The sequence below is a fragment of the Rutilus rutilus genome (genome assembly GCF_951802725.1).
Source record: "Rutilus rutilus genome assembly, chromosome: 6".
In the NCBI taxonomy this organism is placed as follows: Eukaryota; Metazoa; Chordata; class Actinopteri; order Cypriniformes; family Leuciscidae; genus Rutilus; species Rutilus rutilus.
This window is the reverse complement of record NC_140214.1, coordinates 235001-255000: the sequence shown is the minus strand read 5'-3', so window position 1 is coordinate 255000 and position 20000 is coordinate 235001. Positions and strand designations below refer to the sequence as shown.

The following is a 20000-nucleotide window of genomic DNA, read 5'->3' as shown; positions in this document are numbered from 1 at the left end:
GGGTTATGGTACGGGGTTGATTGGTGGAGGGAGGGGGGGTTATGGTGCGGGGTTGTTTGGGGAGGGGGGTGATGGTGTGGGGTTGTTTTTCAGGGCTTGGCCTCTTAGTTCCAGTGAAAGGAACTCTTAATGCTTCAGCAAACCAAGACATTTTGGACAGTTTCATAATCCAGACTTTGTGGGAAGAGTTTGTGGATGTTCCCGTTCCAGCATGACTGCGCTCCAGAGCACAAAGCAGGACCATAAACACATGGATGAGGAGTTTGGTGTGGAGGAACTGGACTGGCCTGCACAGAGTCCTGAACTCAACCCAATAGAACAGCTTTGGGATGAACTAGAGCGAGACTGAGAGCTTCTCGTTCAACATCAGTGCCGGACCTCACTAATGCACTTCTAGAAGAATGGGCAAAAATTCCCATAAACACACTCATAAACCTTGTGGAAAGCCTTCCCAGAAGAGCTGAAGCTGTTATAGCTGCAACTCTGGAGCAACTCCATATTAAACCCTACGGATCAGGAATGGGATGTCATTAAAGTTCATGTGCATGTAAAGGGAGGCGTCCAAAAACTTTTGGCAATATAGTGTATTATTATAACCTTTCTTTTACCAGGAAAGAAGCACAATGAGATTAAGAATCTCTTTTACAAGAGCGTCCTGGCCAAGACTGACAGAGACAGCACGTTTGAGTTTAACAAATAACATCCAACAATACATACACATATACACACACAAGCAAATCCAATAAAATTTCAATATCAAATACATAACTAACTAAAACATCTACAGCCCGATGTTTCATTCTCCAAATCATTTAAAACTATTTTAAAAGTGTCCAACGGGACCAGTTTCCTCAGTTTCAATGTACTTTGCAAACAATTCCAGGCAGAGAGAGCAGCAAATTGAAATGCCTTTTTCCCAAATTCAGTTCGTACAACTGGAACAAACAGTAAAAATAATTCCTGTGACCGGAGGCTATAGCTAGAAGGATACTTTTTACAGATGTATGTACAAAGATATGAAGTATATTTAAACTTCTCATAATAACGTATTAAATAACATAATTAAAAGGTATTTAATGTCGTGTTTTGTGCCATTACTGTGAAACAAACTAAAATTTAAAGTGCGATAAGGCTTTCAAAAGACACGTCGCTCACTCGATCAGCTCCGCGTCTCAGTTCACAGTGAATGAATGCAGTGAACTCCATCAGTTCAGCCTGTATTCGGGAACGCAGTTACACATTATTACCACATTTGCATAGGTGACGATTAAAAGCTCACGGGTTTATCGCTTGCATGTATAGAAATTAGGACAAAACTAATTATGAAAAATTCATTTAATGTTCAGTGGATTTGTTTTACAACATATGGCTATTATTGTCATATGAATTAATAATATTATATTATTAGAAGTAGTATGTTGTAATGTAGACTGAGACACTATATCACAACTAAAAATAAGTTTGAGTCCCGGTTAAAGTTCTGGTACAAGTTCATGCACTGGCGGCGACTTTGTTCAAGTTGCACGCTGAATATGGGCTGGAGCTGTTCATTTTGAACTCAAAGAGCAACAGATTTATGAATTTAACTTTAAAATGTACATAATTTTCTTCCAGGGGGCAGAATCCTGTAGGAAACACTGAATTATATTATATTATATTTATTATATCATATGATGTTTATTATATTATATTATATTACCCTTCCTTCCTTTTAATTATAGTCAATGATGATGATTATTATCAAGTCAGATTTCATGCCAAAACACTGATCTGAAGAACTTCTAATGAAACATCAAGAACTTTATTGATCTACAAAGAAGCACCTGAAGAATCTAAAAGCTCTAGATTAGAATCTAATGCTGAACGACTGAAGAACCTCCTTCACAGCAGACATGAGTGTTTCATAACTGATGTGAATAATGACTCTCTGATCTTCTGTAGAGATGCTTTACTCCTGAATCTGAACGCGTCTCATATCTGATGAGGTTTGATTCTGTTATTCTCCTGTTTATTACTGTGACACGATCTGTACTGTATCAAGCGCTGTAGGTTTGACTGATTTTACCGTCCTCATCGGTTCTGCACTCTACGGCTGGGCTCTGGGGTCCGAGGCCCTGCTCCGTCAGCGCTGCCACCGTGAGGAGGTACGAGCTCCAGCGCCGCAGGCCCTTCAGGAGCACCTGTCCCGCGTCCGGCTCCAGACGCAGCGTCTGCACTGAGTCTCCGCCGCCGTTGAGCTGATAACACACTTCGTACCCGAGCAGCGCCGAGTTCTGCTGCTCCTCCGGCGCCGGAGCCCAGCTCACCGACAGAGAGGAGGAGCTGACGGAGGAGCAGCGGACCTGAGCCGGAGGAGACGTGGGCTCTGACCCGAGGAGGAGGAGGAGGAGGAGGAGAGGAGAGGAGGAGGAGGAACATGAGGGGAAGAGGAGGAGGAGAGGTGGAGGAGGAGGTAGAGGAGAAGGAGAGGAGGTGGAGGAGGAGGTGGAGGAGGAGGAGGAGGAAGAGAGGAGGAGAGGAGGAGGAGGAACATGAGGGGAAGAGGAGGAGGAGAGGTGGAGGAGGAGGAAGAGGAGGAGGAAGAGGAAGAGGAGGAGGAACATGAGGGGAAGAGGAGGAGGAGAGGTGGAGGAGGAGGAGGAGGAACATGAGGGGAAGAGGAGGAGGAGAGGTGGAGGAGGAGGAGGAGGAAGAGGAGGAGGAAGAGGAGGTGGAGGAGGAGAGGAGGAGGAAGAGGAGGAGGAAGAGGAGGAGAGGAGGAGGAAAAACATGAGGGGAAGAGGAGGAGGAGAGGTGGAGGAGGAGGAGGAGGAAGAGGAGGTGGAGGAGGAGAGGAGGAGGTGGAGGAGGAGAGGAGGAGGTGGAGGAGGAGGAGGAAGAGGAGGAGAGGAGGAGGAGGAACATGAGGGGAAGAGGAGGAGGAGAGGTGGAGGAGGAAGAGGAGGAAAGGATGAGAGGATGAGGAGGAGGATGATGAAGTGGAGGAGGAGGAGAGGAGAGGAGGAGGAGGAACAGGAAGAGGAGGAGGAAGAGGAAGAGGAGAGGAGGAAGAGGAAGAGGAGGAGGAAGAGGAGGAGAAGAGGAAGAGGAGAGGAGGATGAAGAGGGAGAGGAGGATGAAGAGGAAGAGGAGGAGGATGAAGAGGAAGAGGAGGAGAGGAGGAAGAAGAGGAAGAAGAGGAGGAGGAAGAAGAGGAAGAAGAGGAGGAGGATGAAAAGGAAGAGGAGGAGAGGAGGATGAAGAGGAAGAGGAGGAGCAGGAAGAGGAGGAGGAGGATGAAGAGGAAGAGGAGAGGTAAGATCATTGAGGAATGTGGAGGAGGAGAAAACAACAGAAACAAGGCAAAAATAAATCAATACAACATAAAGACAAACGCAGAGGATGCGGCTACAAAAATAGTACGGATCAATAAAACAAATTATGAAAATTAAATTCAACTCAAAAGATAAATGATGCAAACAAAGGAAGAAAGAGGCAAAATGAAATGAAAGATGTGTTGTGATGCAGTGATGGAGAAATAAACCATCTGTCTGTCAGAATCGCTCACAAAACAAGCATCTGATCAACATATTGACTAGAACAGACAATCTAATTAAAGCACCGCCGGGCGTGTGATGGAGCGCTGTTGCCACGGAAACACGGATTGATGGATGGAGCGACGCATCGGTCCAGGATCAGAATCCCTGACCAGATGGTGACAGACTGAAACCCATCGGGGTTAGTGAGGAGTTTAAAGTTCCTCCTGCACATATGAGACACATGAGCTTTAATGATGAACCTGACGAGGAGGAGGAGCTCTGTGTCCGCAGGAACAAACTGTTCTAAACGTCTAACGTCGTGTGTATCTGACGCTGCTTGTGATGTTCCTCATTCGGATACACCCATCTGCTGAATCAATAAATGTAAGTCTGCTTGACGACAGTTACTGTTCGCTTTCAATAACCCTCTAACGCCAATGCGAACGTAAATGAACAGCCTAACTTCATTCTGCCGTTCATACTCGAGTGAACTTAACGCTTAGATATCACTAAACACCAGGAGATTCAACTCGACTGTATGTAGATCACACACACACACACACACAGTTGCCTTAAGCATTTTTCTGAGCTTCAGTCTCTGTAGAATACGAGCGTATAGAATTGTGGGTATTATCTGTCATTAATACTGCGGTTAATGCGAGGCTTTGCTCTCCGTCAGTGTAATTGACTGAAACCTTTCCAGCTGAACGGCACAACGAGAGCTGAGAGAGTTATTAAAAATAACAAGAGATCCGAGACTTTCTCACAATCAATCAAACGATAAGGTTCTCGGTTCCACGACCCCGTGACCAGCCTCTGTTCTCACACACTCCTCTAACACAATCATTAAACTGACAAGCAATGAATCAATTAGCTTTATAGAATATGACGTGTGAAAAAAGAACTGCGGATGCGTAGTTGCGTTCAGTGTGAGAGTGTGTGTTTGTGCCGGACTCATCAGAACCACATGATGATCGAGCAGCTAATATTCGTACCGTTGGAGAGTTCATCAGCATGTCAAGGACTGTGTTCGGGTAAGGTAAGTTATGAAGTAAATAATAAAACAGCGCCAGTTCCTTCCACAGATCCTGGTTTAGTGGAGTAATGATAGGAGTCTTACGGTTGCTGTGGTTCTCAGACCGCGGCTGTGGTTCGATCGTCCTCACTTACCGTTAACCATCCTGGAAAACACGAGCTTCAACAGCGTTACTGAAGAGCACTTCATCATCAACACACACACACACACACACACACAACAGTTACTATCACTTCATAGAGTTGAAAAGACACTGAACTGAAGGAGGAAGAGAAGAAAGAGGTAAAAAAGCAGAAATTAAAAACACAAATCCCGTCCAGTTTTGTGGCTTTGGCTTGTTTTTCAAAAACCTCCTGGAAATACTTGTGGACATAAACATCACACACACACCAATGCATTTCTCAATGACAGAGATGGATGGATGGAAGGATGGAAGGAAGGATGAATAAACAGAACTGGGCAGGAATTCAACCGTTTGTGCCTAAAAACATATTTTTCAATATCCACCAATCCAATTTAACCAGGTGTTTCTGCACAGGAGTATTTAAACACCATCCTGTTCAGCGCAAACTTGACTGAGCGAATTATAGATTCATAAACATCAGCACTATTTGGAAAGCAGGGGGTTTGCTGTTTGTGAACACTGGCTTCTGAGCGACCAGTTAAAGTGCTTGTTTGTGCCATTATCTGATTTGAATAGCGTGTGTGCAAATGAACGACACTATCAGCACATTACTGAGTGTGTGTGTGTGTGTGTATCAGCACGCGACTGAATTCCCCCGCAGCTCATAGTTTGTTTGCACCACCAGACATTAGTTGTGTTTCCGCTTCCGCTCTGAAAACGACGACTGAGCAAAGAAAACACAGATTTAAGACGCTCTGCACCATCCAGACCAACAGCTTATAGGAACCATCCAAACACAGTTCTGGAGTCAGGGTCCGACGGGATGGAGAAACAGAGCATGGTTTGGAGCAGAGCGCCACACACTGTAAGAAACAGGTTAAATGTGCTTCACCTCAATCATCGACTGGTTCCCAGTCAGAACTGTGATTTAACATGAGTGGATCAACCCGGCTCCACCAGTGTCTTTGAGGACGGAGGCTCTCACACATACTTGCTTGTGCCGTGCGCTGGTTGATCTCGTTGGTGAACGCTCCGATGCCTTTGTTGGAAACGGCGGCCAGAGAGAAGGTGTATTCGGTGTTTGCGCGCAGACCCTCCACCACATACGCCGTTCTGGGCTCAAAGTTCCTCTTCTCCTGTTGGACAGAAAGACGCTTTCAAAACTATTTCAATGGTCTAAAGCGCACGGTGCAAGAGCACTTAGAGCGTCCGAATCCACTTTTGTCAGTTTAACGATGGGAAAAATGGTCGCCGCTCCCGGCGCACGGTCTAAAACAGTTGTCCCTATTCTCTTAATGAGTAATTGGTGTGTTTTGTCTCTATTCTCTTAATGAGTAATGGGTGTGTTTTGTCTCTATTCTCTTAATGAGTAATGGGTGTGTTTTGGGCGTAACCTGCAATAAACCAATCAGAGTCTCGTCTCCCATTCCCTTTAAAAGCCAGTTGCGCTCGCGCCATGGTGGATTCGCTATTTACACGGCAGAATTTGAGAGCGGAAAAACTGAACGCTTCTCTAGCGAGGAAACGGATCTGCTCGTTACTAACGCGCTCTTTAAATAACAAAAAAAAACCTGCGCCATTGACTTCAGACCAGATTTCAGTTGGTCAATGGCTCAAAATAGCAACGTCGCCATCATTCCGTCGGTTCAGAGGCCGATGCCGATCACAATCCCACTGAAATGTCCCGATTCGTAGCCCTCGAGTGGAGCACGTTCTCACCTGAACGCCGAGATCTGGAGATTTGTAGATGAGTTCGTAGGCTTTCACAGGCTCTTTGGAGTACGCAGGATCCCAGGTCAACTCCACGCTGGTGTCAGTCACTTTACCCACCGTGAACTTCCCCGGCTGCCCAGGGACTGAAACACAGATCAGAAACTCATCAGAAGCCTGGTCGGAGACACAGGACATGATAATGGAGCCACACTACAGGAACAGTGCAGAGATGTTCCGCTTGGTGTCAGTGACGCTCCATCGAGAGCCGCATGTGAATGCGTGCCATTTACCGGCCCAGTCTTTCCAATAGGAATCCGTGTGATGGGGAGTTTCCCCCATGCAGATTAACTCAGTTAACTCTCAAGGGTTAAGGCCCGTTCACACCAAGGACGATAACGATTAAGATGATAAAGATATAGTTCTAAAAATCGTTCTCAATATTAAACAATAGCAGAGTTCACAGTTCACACCACAGCTATAACGATAACGTTTCCACAACATTGTCTTGCTTTCCCAGAAGTTGCGGTGAAAAAGACTAGGTGTTGTTTTTATTCCACTATATTGACTATAGCCGCTTTCCGACCGGAGGAACCTTTTCACAGTTCCTAGAACTATTGGCTAAAGTACCCGGATGTCGGCGTGTTCGCACCGCAGGAACTAGGAACGATTTTAGTTCTAGGAACTCCATTTGTAGGAACTAATTTGGGTCCTACTTCAGAGTAGGGTCTAAACCAGCACTATAGGAACTATCCGTGACGTTGATGACCGAACGCACGCGGAGCACCAGCACCCGCCATTTTTAAAACAGCTAGAATGTAAACACACAGATTATAGCCTATATATTTACTCCATAAACGAACTATACAAACATGGAAAACAGTGATAGATGGGTCTCTAAACCTTTATGCTGAAGAGAAAATCCAACGCAACTTTGAGGGGACCATGCAAGCCAAACATGATTATGTTTATCTGCCCAGCTAGCAACACTGGACATCAACCACATAGGCTAATAACCTTTTTTTCATATACTGTCTACTTTCTATAACAGTTCTATCTAATAACATATTAAACAGTACTGTTAGACAGATTGCTAACTAATAAACACAGAGAATGCGAGCATTGTTTGCTCTGGCGTTCTCAGCGCCGCCAAAATAAAGGTCCGTCGCGCTGTCAAAATAAAAGTCACCGTGCCTGCGTCACTTCCTCCTACCAGTTCCTATGGCCACTTGGCCAGTGCGAACGCAAACAGCAAAACCGAGTTTAGGGGAGAGTAGTTCTTAGAACTGTTTAGAAGTGGACAGTTCCTAGAACTAAGTTCCTAGAACTACTTGGTCGGAAAGCGGCTAATGTCAGCTAAATTCGTTGTTGGATTATTATATCGATTACACTAGCTTAGATTACTACACAAACATAGCATGCTGAGGACATCTACTGGTTAAAGCCTGTAAATGCAACAACAATGGCATTGTACACACTTTACATTATGCATTTGGCAGACGCATTTATCCAAAGCGACTTACATTGCATTTCAAGCTGCACATTTACATTCTTATCAGTTCTTGCTTTCCCTGAGAATCGAACCCATGACTTTGGCGTTGCAAGCGCCAGCGCTCTACTGTGAGAGCTCGAGGAAAGCACTTTGAAACCACAGCGCGCGAGCTTAGAATAAACAGACCGTTATCGTTCATTGGTGTGGAAGCAAATATAGTTATGGTTATGGTTATCGTTATGGTTATGGTTTTCATTATAGTTATCATTATAGTTATTGTTCTTGGTGTGGAAGCAAATATAGTTATGGTTATCGTTATGGTTATGGTTTTCATTATAGTTATCATTATAGTTATTGTTCTTGGTGTGGAAGCAAATATAGTTATGGTTATGGTTATCGTTATGGTTATGGTTTTCATTATAGTTATCATTATAGTTATTGTTCTTGGTGTGGAAGCAAATATAGTTATCATTATGGTTATTGTTATGGTTATCGTTATGGTTATCATTATAGTTATTGTTCTTGGTGTGGAAGCACATAGTTATCGTTATGGTTATCGTTATGGTTATCATTATAGTTATTGTTCTTGGTGTGGAAGCAAATATAGTTATCATTATGGTTATTGTTATGGTTATCGTTATGGTTATCATTATAGTTATTGTTCTTGGTGTGGAAGCACATATAGTTATCGTTATGGTTATCGTTATGGTTATAGTTATGGTTATGGTTATAGTTATAGTTATCGTTCTTGGTGTGGAAGCACATATAGTTATCATTATGGTTATCGTTATGGCTATAGTTATGGTTATGGTTATTGTTATTGTTATGGCTATGGTTATAGTTATAGTTATCGTTCTTGGTGTGGAAGCACATATAGTTATCGTTATGGTTATCGTTATGGTTCATGGTGTGAACAGTCCTCTAGGGTCGATCTGCAAGAGACTCGATGGCGTGTTCCTCTCCGGCTCACCTCCAGGCCTCACTTTGACGTGGACGGGGTCGGAGAAGGGTCCGTCTCCCACAGATGTGAATGCCAGCACTCGGATGGTGTAGGTCTCGGACGGCACGAGGCTGTGGATGGTCGTGATCGTGCTGTCCTGAACGTTGTGGATCTGCCAGTTGCTCATCGGCTGCGAGGGATCCATGGTGTAATACACCCGATAGCCCTTGATCAACCCGTTGGGCTCCTCCGGCTCGTCCCAGCGCACCATCACTGCGTTCTGGGATATGATGCGCGCCTGGATTCAATTCAGGTCACGGTTATTTGTATAGCGCTTTTCACAATACACATCATTTCAAAGCAGCTTTACACTGCAAAAAATACTTTTCTTACTTAGTATTTTTGTCTTGTTTTCAGTCCAAATATCAAACATTTCTTAAATCAAGATCCATTTACTAGATGAGTAAAATGCCATAAGATATTAAGTCTTGTTTTCCGGGGGAATTAATCAAAATTAAGTGAGTTGATGCTTAAAAAAGCAAAATGATCTGCCAATGGGGTCAGAAAAATAATCTTGTTTCTGTTTAAATTAACATTATTTTTCTTAATGCACCAACTCAATTACCAGCAGCCATATCACCCTGTAGCCCAAGACTGGTTGCCCACTGAAGCTAAGCAGGGCTGAGCCTGGTTAGTACCTGGATGGGAGACCTCCTGGGAAAACCAGGTTGGTGCTGGAAGAGGTGTTAGTGAGGCCAGCAGGGGGTGCTCACCCAGTGGTCTGTGTGGGTCCTAATGCCCCAGTATAGTGACGGGGAAACTATACTGCCAAAAGAGCACCGCCCTTCGGATGAGATGTTAAACCGAGGTCCTGACTCTCTGTGGTCATTAAAAATCCCAGGATGTCCTTCGAAAAAGATTAGGGGTGTAACTCCAGCATCCTGGCCAAATTTGCCCCTTGGCCTCTGTCCATCATGGCCTCCTAATCATCCTCATATATACTGATTGACTTCATCACTGTCTCCTCTCCACCAGTAAGCTGGTGTGTGGTGGGCATTCTGGCGCAATATGGCTGCCGTCGCATCATCCAAGTGGATGCTGCACATTGGTGGTGGTTGAGGAGATTCCCCCCTTCTATGTAAAGCGCTTTGAGGTCTCAGAAAAAGCGCTATATAAATGTAACAAATTATTATTATTATTATTATTAATTAATTTGGATTAATTCCCCCGGAAAACAGGACTTAATATCTTATGGCATTTTACTCATCTAGTAAATGCATCTTGATATTTGGACTGGAAACAAGACAAATATACTAAGTAAGAAATGTATTTATGTAGTGTACAGAAAGTGTACAGAGAGTCCATATTACAATTTAGAGTGATCTGTACTGTGATCTGTATGTATTTCAGAAATGTACATCTACAAAATCACAGTTAGCTAAAAAATTTATACATTTAAACAGTGTAATAATTGAATGCAGATGCCTGGATGTTCCTCGGCGGGCTGGCGGGCGCTTGCTCTCCGGTTCGGGCCTCCACCCTGTTGCTAGGCGGACCCTGGCCGATGGTGTTGACGGCGGACACGCGGATCTCGTACTCGGTGTTGGGGTACAGGCCGCCGATGCTGTAGCGGGTCGTGGTGATGGAGTCCACAGTCTCGAACTTGCTGTCCGGGGATTTGGCGCGGTACTGGATGATGTAATAGGAGACGGGGTCGGGGTTCCCAGAGTCCCAGGTGATGGTGACGCTGGTGGGGGTCGTCTCCGTGACGATGGGGGTACCAGGAGCTCTGGGTAAAGCTGAGAGAGAGAGAGAACTGCATTGCTCAGAGGTTGATCTTTCCTCAGGAGATTCGCAGGCAACATCAGCATTAAAGGGGTGGTTGATTATGATTTGACTTTTCTAACTTTAGTTAGTGTGTAATGTTGCTGTTTGAGCATAAACAACATCTGCAGAGTCACAACGCTCAAAGTTCGAAGCAAAGGGAGATATTTTCTTTTACAGAAATCGCTTTTTAAGGACTCCAACAAACGGCTGGCAGGAACTACAATGATCTTCTTCACGGGTTAGTGACATCACTAAACCCTGGGTTTGGCTGTAAAATGGACTCTTTCCTTACACTAGCGCCACAGCCTCGATGATTCCCAGCTGATTTTTCCCCGCAGCTGGCGGGTGTTAATTTCTAACCCTGCTAACAAGATTTCTAAAGATCTTTACAATGCTCAAAATGAGCCGCTAACACAAAATCTAGAAACTCATGATACTCGCTTCTGGCAAAGATTTGCAAAAGTGAATAACAAAAGTGCTGTTCGACCCAACATCATTCTCTAAATTCTGGAAGCTCTTTCTACATTCTGCAACTGGATTAGTTTCCTTACACTTGACGATGACTTGCGCCACGGCCTCGATGATGCCCAGGCTGCTCATGGCGACGCAGGTGTAGTTAGCCGACTCGCGCACGCCGTTCAGCTCCAGAACGTTCCGGCCCACGGGCATCTCGTCCTCCGGCGTCAGGTCCTCGGAGTTCAGCATCCACTTCACGTACGGCATGGGCGACCCGACCGCCACACAGGTGATGTTCACGCTCCCGCCTGGCATGATCTCGTGGCTGCTGGGAAGGATGGTGAAGCGGGGGGGAACTCGGCGGACTGGAGCACAGAGAGGGAGACAGAGGACAACGGGGTAACAATCACAGCCAATGCACGACCGGGTCACAGCGTCATACTCAAGCTGGCAATGCATCATTACATGCTTTCTTACTCAGTGTTTCTGTCTCGTTTCCAGTCCAAATATCTAAACATTCTTACATCAAGAAGAATTTACTAGATGAGTAACATGACATAAGAAATGATATCTTGTTTTCTGAAAAATTTTTTATTGAGTTTTTGCTTAAAACAAGCAAAATTATCTGCTAATGGGGTTAGAAAAATTATCTATATTCAAATGGAAAACAATATTATTTGTCTTAGCCCATTGGCAGATAATTTTGCTTGTTTTAAGCAAAAGCAATTGATCTTGCACAGTGTTTGAGTGTGCGGCTGCTGTATTTTTTACAATTTTTAAGCAAAAGCAAAAAAGATAGAACATCTTATGTCATGTTAGTTATCTAGTAAATGCTTCTTGATGTAAGAATTGTTAGATATATGGACTGGAAACGAGACAGAAATACTAAGTAAGAAAAGCATTTTTTGCAGTGCAGCTAAAAGGACAAGTTGTTAAATATAAGCGCTGACTAGCAGATGCAACGGAATAATAATGTGTTAAGAAGCTGGAGAATCTGAGTTCGAGCTAAAGGTCAGAGCCGTGTTTTCTTACAAACTGACTAATGCGCTCGCTCTCCAGGCATGACTCTCCGTTCACAGAGACCTCAGCGAGGAACCAGCCGAGAACAGCCATGTTAAACACTCCATCTGAGCTCAGCTGGAGGCTCACTGCAAACAATGCCTTTCTTACGTCTCGTTTCCAGTCCAAATATATAACAATTCTTACATCAAGAAGCATTTACTAGATACGTAAAATGATATTAGAAATTATATCTTAAATTAAGTGAGTTTTTGCTTAAAACAAGCAAAATTATCTGCCAGTGGGGTAATAAAAATCATCTTAATTCAAATGGAAAGTAAGAAAAAAAAAAGAAAAAAATTCTTAATTCACATGGAAAACAAGTTTTTTTCTTACCCCACTAGCAGATATTTGTGCTTCTTTTAAGCAGAAACTCACTTAATTAATCTAATTTCGTAATTTTACTTATCTAGTAAATCTTGATTTAAGAATTGTTAGATATTTGGACTGGAAACAAGCCAAAAATACTAAGAAAAGCATTTTTTGCGGTGCAGAGAAACTGATGAAGCCGCTCGCTCCGCATGATCCATGTTCCCGGACGAGCCCCCAGTTCTCCCTCAGCCGGCAGAACCCAGAGGAGAGTGTGCGGCCGCCGGGACTGAGCCTCTCCGGCGCTGGGGAACGGGTTCTATCTGGGCTGAGACTAGAGCGCTACACGGGTCAAATGCATGCCTGAACACGCTCGCAGGATCACTGCAACACCACGGCCAACACACACACACACACATGTTCAGCACACGGGAAGTTCACCGGGTGAAACATTACTAGTCAATATGTTAACTAGTGTGTGACGTGCGCTGCACTAGATAGGCAATATAGTCCGAGTGAGTGAATCTAGTGTACTGGTTCTGCTTCAGGACACAGACTGTGTGTGAGTGAGTGAGTAAGTGAGTGAGTGAGTGAGTGAGTGAGTGAGTGAGTGAGTGAGTGAGTGAGTGAGTGAGTGAGTGAGTGAGTGAGTGAGTGAGTGAGTGTGTGTGTGTGTGTGTGTGTGTGTGTGTGTGTGTGTGTGTGTGTGTGTGTGTGTGTGTGTGTGTGAGTGAGTGAGTGAGTGAGTGTGTGTGTGTGTGTGTGGCGCTATATTCTAGGACAGATCAGATTGTTCTGAGGCAGAAACTGACGTTCCGGAAGGGAAATACTGTTTACACTCCTGGAAGATCTACATCTGACTGAGGAAATAAATAAATAAAAGAGACAGCAAGCAAATGTGAGAAACGATGGAAGTTATGCTAATCCACTCGGTTAACGTGGAGCGCTGCCAACCCGCATCCAGAAACAGAGATGAAGAGAGCGAGAGAATGTGTTAGAGAGATAAAAGAAAGAGAGACGCACTAAAACTACAGCTTTCTGAATTCTTAGAGGTGTTGTGAAATCAGCAGTGAAGCTCAACCCAGCGGAGAGGGGGGGGGGGGGGATGAGGGGGAGAGGGGGGGGAGGGAGAGAGAGAGAGAGAGAGAGAGGGGGGAGAGAGATGGGGGGGGGAGAGGGAGAGAGAGAGAGAGAGAGAGAGAGAGAGAGAGAGAGAGAGAGCGAGAGAGGGAGAGAGAGCGAGAGAGGGAGAGAGAGAGAGAGAGAGGGGGGAGTGGGGGGGAGAGATAGATAGAGAGAGAGAGAGAGAGAGAGAGAGAGAGAGAGAGAGCGAGCGAGAGAGAGAGAGAGAGAGAGAGAGAGAGAGAGAGATGGACAGAAACAAAGAACCAGGGCAACAGGAAACACTTGGAAACTGGAGACACTGAATCTTCAAACGCTGATGTAAACTAGATGTGTGTGAACGTGCACAACTCACCAACACCATGGGTGGTTGCCACGGCGACACTATGGGGTTGCTAGTGTACTGAACGGTTGCTAGGGTGTTGCTATGCACACGCTGGGGTGTTGAATGTGTTGCTTTGCATTCATCATTCATCTCTGACTTAAAGAGACAGTTCACCCAAAAATGATCAATCTGTCGTAACAAAAGATATTATTTTGAGAAACGAGTGCAAGTTTTCCACAGAATATTGCGTCTGAACGACACGAGAGAGAGTGAATGATGACGGAATGATCATTTCTGGGTGAACGATACACTGGTAAATCTCAGGAACACTGTGCTCTGCATGAGATGGATCTGAATGCTCAGTTTCATTTAACAGAACAGTTAAATACTGGTTAAAGAAGTTCAACAGCTCGATCTGGAGCCTGTCTGCTGTAATTCAGTGAGTGTTGTTGATCCGCGTCTGAAGCCCCGGCTCCTGTTTCTGACGACTGAAGCAAAGCTTTCTGGGATACCGGGGCTTATGGGGATTCAAGCTCTTAAATCTACGACTTCAGCAAAGAGGGAAGAATCCACCCGAGTAAAGTTACAACTGCATCATCTCGCGGTCGGATCATCAAACCAGTGTCTGACTGACATCAGATCAGCTTTGATTGGCAGATTACATGTGCGACTTTAAAAGTGAACTCAGGCACTGACCAGAGGACACCCAGAATTGGACACACTGCATGTACAATCTACAGGGTTAATCTGTTAGTGCGTTCATGCGTTCATGAGATCATGCAACACCAGAAACATGCAGTAAACACACGTTCATCATGCTCAGAACCAGCTCACCGTCTGCATCAGCACGGCCAAATCTGCTCGTCCTCAGGGTTCCTGTCCGGTTCTCCAGCACACATATACAAACATTCTTAAATCAAGATTCATTTACTGGAGAAGAAGAGAAATTACTGAAGATATTAAGTCAAAAATGTATGAAAATGAAGTGAGTTTGTGCTTAAAACAAGAACTAATATCTGCCAATGGAGTCTGAAAAATAATCTTGTTTTCTCTTTGAATTAAAGGAGTAGTTCACTTCAGAATTCAAATGTCCTTGATAATGTACTCTCCTCCACGTCATCCAAGATGTTCATGTCTTTCTGTCTTCAGTGGAAAAGAAATGAAGGTTTTTGAGGAAAACGTTCCAGGATTTCCTCCATATAGTGTCTTCAATGGGGTCCAACGGGTCGAAGGTCCAGATGTGAGTTTCAGTGCAGCTTCAAAGTCTCGACACGATCCAGCCGAGGAATAAGAGTCTTATCTAGACAAACCAGCGGACATTTTTATAAAGAAATAAACATTTATATACTTTTAACCACTAATGCTGGTCTTGCTCTAGCTTTGATGAGACACACATTACATCATCAGGGTGAAAGGTCAAGCGTGTTCCGGTTCTGAAATGTAGAGTAGAGCGAAAAACTCCATCTCATTTTCTCCTCAAACTTCAAAATCGTCCGACATCGTTGTTTTACCTTTTATTTATTTGTTTATTTTGTAAATCTCTTTGCACGTTTGCTTTGTAAACACTGGGTCTGTTCTTACGCCTACGTCACGCTTGACCTTTCAACCTACGTAATGTGTGGCGCATCACAGCTAGTGTAAGACCAGCATTAGTGTTTAAAAGTATATAAATGTTTATTTCTTTATAAAATGTCCGCTGGTTTGTCTAGATAAGACTCTTATTCCTCGGCTGGATCGTGTCGAGACTTTGAAGCTGCACTGAAACTCACATCTGGACCTTCGACCCGTTGGACCCCATTGAAGACACTATATGGAGGAAATCCTGGAACGTTTTCCTCAAAAACCTTCATTTCTTTTCCACTGAAGACAGAAAGACATGAACATCTTGGATGACGTGGAGGAGAGTACATTATCAAGGACATTTGAATTCTGAAGTGAACTACTCCTTTAATTCAAAGAGAAAACAAGATAATTTTTCTGACTCCATTGGATATTAGTTCTGGTTTTAAACACAAACTCACTTCATTTTCATACATTTTTGACTTAATATCTTCAGTCATTTTGCTTCTTCTCCAGTAAATGAATCTTGATTTAAGAATATTTCTATATTTGTGCTGGAAAACGAGACAGAAACACTGAGGAAGAGCATTTTTCCCAGTTACCGATTAGGAAAACCCGGCTAGTTTATGAGTGTAAAGGTTAGTTCAGACCAGTGTGGAATGAGTTCAGACTGAAACGGTGAATATTTGAATTGAAACGATCATCTATTGTGCAGAATCACTTTGCGGCTCTTAAACGCTGGAGCTTCCAGTGAGACGGGAACAATAGGCTCGGCTGGGAAGAGCACATCTGATCTCGGCAACAATAGGGAAGCTGAATTGGATTTGCCGATGTTAGTCGAGCCCATTACAATGAATTATCTCAAACGCAATCTTTCCTCTGGCTGAAAGGGCGGATCGGCTTACAGTCCGAGGAAAAACACACCGACGGGACTCGATGACATCATCCTGTGTGGATTAAACACGGAGTTCAGGATTATTCCCTGAATCACATCTGTGAGACGCCTCTGTGAGTCTCCTCCTCATGCGTCACTCACGATCTCTCCGACAGCTGATGTGACTTTCAACAGTTTTCCAGGAGCGAACGCTTCATCCCGGTGACAGAATGAAAACAGGCCACTCTCTGATGACAAACAGACTTTTCCTAAAAAACCCTGAAACATTGGGATGAAACACGACGCTCCATGCAGCGCATGCGAGACACTGACAAAGACAGACACAACAAAGAGACTGAACAAATGCCAAGCTTCTCGACGAGACTCACGCTGGGCTTATGAAAACTGATAAACCCGGAGCGGGATTGATTACGGGAGCACAGGTGATCCGGGATTATGATCCTGATCCCATCGGATCGTCTGTCATGCTGAGAACGGCTGCTTTCAGAACGAGTCAAACAGTCAAAGTTTGTCTCTCCGGATGGGATTAAAAGCCGTGTCATGCAAGACTTGAGTGCGTTTGTTTGTGAACTTCCAGGGTGAACATCTCAATATTAATATACATGAGCCGGAGCATTTCAGACGACATCAGCTCTACACTGCGGAAAAATATATTAACGTCTCCTTTTCCAGCACGAATATCTAAACATTCTTAAATCAAAATACATTTACTAGAGAAATGACTGAAGAATATATACGAAATATGACAAATATGTCAAAATGAAGCGAGTTTAAGATTAAAAACAAGAACAAATATCTGCCAATGTCAGAAAAATAATCTTGTTTTCTCTTTGAATTACGTTTATTTGTCTGACACTGGCAGATATTTGTTCTTGTTTTAAACACAAACTCACTTCATTTTGATGCATTTTCCAGACTTAATATCTTCAGTAACGTTGCTTCTTCTCCAGTAAATGAATCTTGATTTAAGAATGTTTAGATGTTTGTGCTGGAGAACGAGTCAGAAACACTGAGGAAGAGTTTTTTACAGTAACTAATAACAGTAACGGACATTTATGGAAGCTTGTTTCAGACAAGATTTGTTTTTATCTCACAATTCTGACTTTATAACACGCAATTCTGATATAAACTTGCAATTGTGAGATTAAAAAGTCAGAATTGTGAGATATAAAGTCCCAAACCTTTTTTATTCTGTGTAAACAAGCTTCCACAGACATCAGTCATGAGCTGTAGCTAAACCACCACATGACCTGGTGAACACACACCTCTCCAGAGTGAGGATAGAGGGAAGAACTGACCAGTCCAGATCCATATATGACGCTGACGCACACTAATATTAGATACTTTATTAAAAACGATCTGTTGGACTTCAGTCACGCTCATGAACATCAGGGATGTTTAGTCAGTTTAGTGATCAGCGACGCTTGTGTTGATGTCGATCAGTGTAACGCAAGAGTGACTGAAGTGCACAGAAACGTTCTGATCATGTGACGTTTGACTGACAGCTGTCGATGAGACATCAGCCCGATCAGCGCTCCGATAAAACTGATGCTTCAGAGCGATCGATCGAAGCTGATGCTCAGCAGAAAGCAGACACACACACACACACACACACACGTGCAGAGACACAGACAGATGAGATCACCTCAGCCAATCACGACGCGGCGCGCTCAGGCATGCATCTGTCCTCATGCACACACTCACTGGTTTCCAATTGCTGGGTTTCCACGGCCTTCCGAGCACAAGGTTTGCAAACAAGATCCCACAATGCAACACACCAGACTGACATGACCCCCGTCTTCAGCGCTGTACATTTGACTACCATATCACTGCTAGACTGACATTTATTTCTCTGTCTTTAAATGCCAAACAAAAGAAAAGAGAGCAAATAAACAAAAAACACACCAACCTTCTCGCAGCTCTGAGGGTGTAAGGGGTTTGAGATGGGAAGCAGAGAGAAAACCAGGGAAACACAGAGAGAGTAAAAAGGCCACTGCAATCTTCATCTCTCTCCTCATTCAGTGTGTGTTTGAGTGGCAGCATTATTATTATTCATATACAGTCCCAAATATTAGAGATATCGAGGCTTGGCCTTGCTCTACTCTGAGAAACTCACTTCATAAAGAAAGAAACATCACAAGCAAACTGAGAGATAAACACACAGACACACACTGCAAGACCTGTTTAGTGGTGCGTCATGAGCACTGGAGTCAATTAGTTCTGATTAGTAATTCACAACATACAAACAAACAACCAAAAATGAAGAAACTAACAAGCACACAAACGTTAGTATTAGCGTCCTGCAGCACTGGATCACCAGACGAGATTCCCGCTCATTACTCTTCCCAACTCGTTTTCCTTCTTTTATTCTCTATTAAAACTCTTTCCGGACCAATAGGCCGTGAGCACTTCAGCCCGACGGCAAATATCACTAATTGAGTTTACAGAAACAATTACATGCCTGCAAACCCAATTCATTTCAAATCAATTAGCTTTGTTAATGCTTCGATTAGCCGAGAGTCGCGGACGCACCCGACGGGAAGCGCTTGAGTTTATGAAGTCGGTGTTTCTCCGGCGAGTTCATCGGATCAGACGAATTACTCAGATAACACACAAACTGCCCAGCGGACAGGGAACGTTATGAACAAACGTTAATAAAACATTAATATAGAGTTTTCTGGTCTTTAATAATGTTCTATAAACGTTTGCACAAAAACATTGTTTATACATCGATTATGGAACGTTTTTTCTGAAATGTTTCAGTTGGATGTTCGTTTTATAAATCTTACTTGTTTCAGAGAACATTCAAAAGTAACGTTCATAATGTTTGAAGAATGATACAATGGAATGTTTCCTTAACGTTCACACAACCAAGAAGAAACGTTTAAAAATCGGAACATTCAGAAATAACGTTTCATAACTTAATGGTTACTTTAAAATCTTTGAGATGTTTTTATTAATACATTGAATTAGTTTTTATATGTATGTTTTCCGTTTTCATTTGAATTTTGTTAAAAAAAAATTGTAGTTTTGTTGTTTGTTATCTATAGTTTTTATTAAGTTTTATTTTATTTAGTTATTTCAGTACAGAAGTTAACAAATTAAACTAAATGAAAATTTAGTATAAAAGTTTAAGGTTTTTTTTATATATATATTTTTTTCAGTTAACGTTTAAGCATCAAAAAAGTTTTTTTATGGTTTTAGTTTTAATTTCAGTTTCTGTTGATGGTTAGCAAAGCGTTCTTAGAGCATGTTCTTGTTAGCTGGGCAGAATAATAACGTAACGCAGTATATATCGATAGATGTGTTTGATCAGTGCTGCAGGGGCTGCTGGGTAATTAAAGAAGCTGTCTGCGCTGTGTGTGTGTGTGTTGTGTGTGTGAGTGAGTGAGAGAGAGTGTATTACCTACGGAGTACCTACTGTGTTTCATACCTCTCACGTATAAGTTAGCAGGGGACGAGTAGCGCACGCCCTGAGCGTTAGAAGCTACGCACTCGTACTTCCCCTGATCCGTCTCCTCACTGCGCTCGATCTGCAGCGCTCCTGCACAGAGAGACAGACAGGCAGAGAGACAGACAGGTCAATCAGTCAGAGAGAGAGAGAGAGAGACAGGCAGACAGACAGAG

General features: G+C 43.5%; 2 protein-coding genes across 2 annotated transcripts in view; both read right to left on the bottom strand.

The window, feature by feature from the left end:
* The window catches only part of LOC311292510 (receptor-type tyrosine-protein phosphatase S-like), a gene marked incomplete at its 5' end in the record, with an annotated part of 6720 nt that extends 2022 nt beyond the window's left edge, over positions 1-4698 (bottom strand). Inside the window, 2 exons of the mRNA XM_084412221.1 lie at positions 2066-2365; positions 4689-4698. Of these exons, the coding sequence (XP_084268347.1) occupies positions 2066-2365; positions 4689-4698 (310 nt within the window). The remainder of the gene's footprint in view (positions 1-2065; positions 2366-4688) is intronic.
* ptprsb (protein tyrosine phosphatase receptor type Sb) overlaps positions 1-20000 on the bottom strand; it is a 111120-nt gene that overhangs the window by 35565 nt on the left and 55555 nt on the right. The window contains exons 9-14 of the mRNA XM_084410262.1: positions 19807-19917; positions 11199-11468; positions 10306-10619; positions 8851-9118; positions 6398-6534; positions 5670-5814 (exon numbers count right to left, since the gene is read on the bottom strand). Of these exons, the coding sequence (XP_084266388.1) occupies positions 5670-5814; positions 6398-6534; positions 8851-9118; positions 10306-10619; positions 11199-11468; positions 19807-19917 (1245 nt within the window). The remainder of the gene's footprint in view (positions 1-5669; positions 5815-6397; positions 6535-8850; positions 9119-10305; positions 10620-11198; positions 11469-19806; positions 19918-20000) is intronic.